At 36.4% G+C, this 4,546-nt stretch overlaps 1 protein-coding gene across 2 annotated transcripts; it reads right to left on the reverse strand.

Moving 5' to 3' along the window:
- Nucleotides 1–2,436: 2,436 nt before the first annotated feature.
- LOC138144299 (large ribosomal subunit protein uL1-like) lies at nt 2,437–3,295 on the reverse strand. 2 transcript variants are annotated; one of them, XM_069065623.1, is made up of 2 exons: nt 2,629–3,295; nt 2,437–2,562 (listed from the first exon to the last, which is right to left on the reverse strand). In XM_069065623.1, the coding sequence occupies exons 1-2, from the start codon at nt 3,139–3,141 to the stop codon at nt 2,488–2,490; spliced, it is 588 nt and encodes a 195-aa protein (XP_068921724.1). In that variant the 5' UTR covers nt 3,142–3,295; the 3' UTR covers nt 2,437–2,487. The 2 variants fall into 2 exon arrangements, with proteins under 2 accessions (XP_068921724.1, XP_068921722.1); XM_069065621.1 differs by having other exon boundaries at nt 2,437–3,295.
- Between the last annotated feature and the right edge of the window lie 1,251 nt (nt 3,296–4,546).

Below are 4,546 nucleotides of genomic sequence, written 5' to 3' on the forward strand. Positions count from 1 at the left end.
TTTTTTTCTGAGATTGAGTTATTTAAATTATCTAGGTATTTTATGCTTTTGTAAATATTCAACACATTTTTGTAAATAGTCAACCATTTTGTTTAAGTTGTTGGTTTTATTGGAATATAGTTGGATAAAATTGTAGCTAATAATTTCCTTTATTTCATTTGTTGTTAATTCTCCTTTTTCATTTTTACTACCAGTAATTTAGTTTTTCCTTCTAAAAAAATAATTAGCTAGTGGTTTATTTTATTAGGGCTTTTTTTTTCTTTAGAAAACTATGTTTTTATTTATTAACAAAACTTCTTTCAATTTTGTTAATCTCCTTTTTTATTTTTAAAATTTCTATTTTGTTGTTTAGTTAGGCTTTTGAACTTTTCTAGTTTGTTTTGCTGTTGTTGCATTTCCAATTCATTAGTCTGTCCTTTCTCTCTTTGGTTAATTAAAATGAGATGCAAATTTTTCCCTTAAAGAAGATGTTGGCATTCTAGCTCTTTGCTTTCATTCTCTTTGGTGAAATTATACATTACTTTTATGATTTGTTCTTTGAACATAGTTACATAAGTAGTCCAAATTGGTTAGTCCAAATTTTAATTCTTCTTCAATGGCCACTTGTTGAACATAATTTTAATTGTATTATATTCAATAAAATTGCGTGTCTAATATTTCTGCTTTTCTATATTTGTTTATCAGTTGTTCATTCATGCCCTAATGATCAGGTTTTGTAAAGGTGCTGTGCAATTCTTAGAAATAAATGTATTCCTTTCTACTCTCATTCAATAATTGTTGAAGATCTATAAATCTAACTTCTCTGAAAATTTTTCAGGTTATTGAGTTCTTTCTTGTTTATTTTTTAGCTCGATTTGCCTTGGTTTTTATGCTTTTACCCTGAACAATGCTTGCCCAAGTTATAGCTGAATCTTCCTGTCTTTCCTTGTTTCTACTCTCAGTAGCTACATATTTGCCACCTCGTTATTTTCTGAGTTTAGCCTAAGAAAATGAGACCTTGTGGTCCCACTAATAGGTTTGGGTTTCTTTTTCTTTTTGTCTTTTTCTCTTTTCCACCTTCCTTAGTTAGACTGAAAAGTGGCTTTAGATTTTCAGTCTCTGCCAGCTGCATCACTGTGATAAGGGCAACATCCTGGGAAACAGTCTGGAATACTTGCATGAAGCCAAACCTTAGAAGAAGCAATCTCAGGAGATATTTTCTGAGTTTTTATGGGGATAGAATAAAAATTGAATTTAAAGCAAGAAAAGAAATTGTCACATTATTATTTCATTTGCAACAATCCCTGATCACATCCAGTTTCTAGTACTGATTTCAGAATGAAACACTTTACATGTATAATGATGGTCTAAGTCAGTCAATAAATCCTCTCTGAAACCATATGCCATCACTTTCGAATTCTTTCTTTTTCTATGTGACTTAATTCTGTTGTTTTGGGTTGTTTTTAACTACCTCCTAGATACTACCATAGATACCCTCTAAGTTAGGGCCTTACTCGTTACAAAGACACTCTGGTAGACTCTGTTCACTGGGAATATTGGTAGCACTGAACTCCTCATAGTAAAATTGTTGGTTTAGTTTGAAGGATGAGTAGAGGCATTCCAAGACAAATTTGGCACTCTTATTTATGTTGGCATCACCAGTGTGAGTGTGGCTACAAAAACTTAAACTGCAACAGTCTTTTTTTTTTGTTTATTATGGTTCTTCTTCTTTGCTGTACAGTCTGTCTCAAATGAATGGTATATCCCCAATTTTATTTCTGCATATCAGTTCATCTTTCTACTACTCTTTTTTTTCTGCCTTTTTGGAGAGCAATTGGGGTTAAGTAACTTGCCCAAGATTACACGACTAGTTTTTTTTGTGTGGGTGTTAAGTGTCTGAGGCCAGAACCGAACTCAGGTCCTCCTGACTCCAGGGCTGGCGCTTTACTCACTGTGCCACCTAGCCGCACCCTCTGCTATTCTTCTTTTCTGATATTCTGTGGTATAGACTTTTTTAAATATAGTCTCTTCTCTGTACTTATTTCTTTCTGCTTTCAGTGTTTCAGGTGCATGGATGGTCAACTCTAATCATCCTTTGAACAGTTTCTCCCTGGGTGTGTTCTTGAATCTGGCTGCACACTGACTTGTTACTAAATAAATATGACCCAGAGGGTTCACAGATAAAGGTTTAGGCTGGTCACTTAAAACACTGACACTATTATTACAGGGTATTTGCATTATTTAGAGTTTCTGGATTCAATTTAGGACTTCAATAAGCAAGTTTTATTATTAGATTCTCACAGCTTTCAATTCTATATTGATGATGAGACACCTTTAGCTGCATTTAGGGTGGCTATTACATTTTGTCAGCTTTATTTTAATTAATTGTTACTCAGCACATCTTAAAAACGTTTCCAAAGTCATCTTTAGAATAAAGAAGTTCCCAAATGATTTTCTTTATTTTTTTATTCATTAGCAGGTTTCACCATTTATTAACACCATGTTGATTTAATACAGCTGCTGGGGCTTGCCCATGATGCTCTTGATATACAATGCCCTCACATTTTGCCAGTTTTTCTTCCACTTAGAAACCAGGAAATTGACAGGCAAATGGATGTTGTAGACAAGCTCATCATCTGTCATCTTCACATGGCCAATAGCCACGGCCAGACACAACACCTTCTTCATCTGGAACTTGATAGTAGATTTAACCTCATCATCCTTTGCTACCATATTCTCATTGTGGGTGAGCAGAGATGGAAACTTGCTGGCTTTGTTCAGACCAGGGCCCAGGATTCGAGGAATTTGCTTGATCAAGGACTCAGAGGCCAAAAATGCATCATACTTTTTAGCCAGTTTCTTGACCAATTTCTTGTTCTTTTTCAACTTCTTCAGGGCCTCAATGTCCATGTGGGGGATTTCTACAGCCTTGGCTTCATTGCAGTACTGCTGATCTCCCAGTACACACACAGAAAATTTAGGTTGGGGTGTGGATTTGAGCCTAACGGTGCCAGAGAAATGTTTGTCCTTTTGGGGATCATAGTTCTTCAGACTGATCTGCAGCTCCACAGGTTCCGAAAACTTTCTTTGTTTGCACTGGGTTCCATGCAGGACCTCCCGCACAGCTTCATAGAGAGTGTCACAAGAGACTTTGCTGCTCATGGCTGCTCACTGGTCACAAGCCAGAAAAAGACCCAAATAATTTTCTAAAGTGAATAATTTTATTTGGTGATACTTGAAAAGACTTAGAATTAAATAAAACTAGTTGAAAGTCAGTTTTCAAGTTTCTTGTCAAGTGATTCCATAAACCAGGTGAATATATAAAATACTGCCCAATTAAATGTTTTGCTACCCTTAGCCTCCATTGTTCAGGGACACTGGGAGCCAGCTGAATCCCTAAACTCTGTAAATTCCACTTGGAGAAGAGGTGAAAGTTTTTCTTGAAATTATGCAAGTGTAGTCTACAATCAACTTCTGGATTTCTGTCTTTTGATTATGCCATATAGAAGAATGAATGTCAATGCCTATTGCAGAGCCTTACTTTCATTAATGATGGAAGTTCAGAACATTGGCTCTGCCATCATGGAGTAAGTCTAGGACGATAGTGAATTGGAGCCTAACCTTGAGAGGTGAAGGTCAGCACAGAAAGCTAGGGGCTCAGGATGAAACTAAGCAGAAAGAATCATCTCACCCAAACATGCACTAGGGGTGAAGATAAGAGGAGGCTGACCCTAGCACAAAGAACTGGTTGAAGAACTGAAGCCAGAAAGATGAGTAAATCAGTTTTTTTGTTTGTTTGCTTTGCTGTCAAAAGAAAACACTGACCAGGATCAAATATAGTTGCACTAGCTTTAAATGGGACCAGGAAAAGCTTTGTGCAGAAAACGGGATCTTAGCTGAGACTTAAATGAAACCAAGGAATCCTGGAAGTAGATATAAAGAACGTTTCAGGCATAGGAGAAAGCCAGTGAAAAAGTTCAGTCAGGAGATGGAGTGTCTTGTATGAGGAACAGCAGGAAGGCCAGTGTCATTAAATTATAGAGTACTGGAAAGGTAAGAAGGGAACATGTTATTAAGGCCTTTAAAAATCAAATAAATTATTATATAATTGATTCTGGAAGTATTACAGACCTTCTGGAGTTTACTGAGTAGGAAGGTGTGACATGGTAAGATCAGCACATTAGGAGTATCACTTTAATGACTGAGTTACAGGATGGAATGGAATAGGGAAAGATTGAGGCAAGGAGATCCATCAGCAAGCTATTGTAATAGTCCAGATGTAAAGTGATAAAAACTTATATCAAGGTATTGGTGGTGTCAGAGGAGAAAAGGGTCTGTAGAGAGAGATATTGCAAAGTTAAATTAATATAACTTGGAGCCACTGATATGGGAGTGTGAGAGAATAGAGGATGTCACCTACTATGAGAACTTGGGTGACTAGTATGGTAACAGAATCCTTGACAGAACTAGGAAAGTTAGGAAGAGGAAAGGATTTGGGGGGAAAGATGAGTCCAGTTTGGGATATGTTGATTTTAAGGTATCCACAGGATATCTGTTTTGATACGTC

This window comes from Petaurus breviceps, unplaced genomic scaffold (assembly GCF_028583685.1).
Source record: "Petaurus breviceps papuanus isolate PSGF00001 unplaced genomic scaffold, PetGlider_PUasm1.0 90696, whole genome shotgun sequence".
Classification (NCBI taxonomy): domain Eukaryota; kingdom Metazoa; phylum Chordata; class Mammalia; order Diprotodontia; family Petauridae; genus Petaurus; species Petaurus breviceps.

What these genes read in the sequence shown, in the direction of transcription:
- LOC138144299 (XM_069065621.1), bottom strand. Translation starts at nt 3,141, where the DNA reads ATGAGCAGCAAAGTCTCTTGTGACACTCTCTATGAAGCTGTGCGGGAG.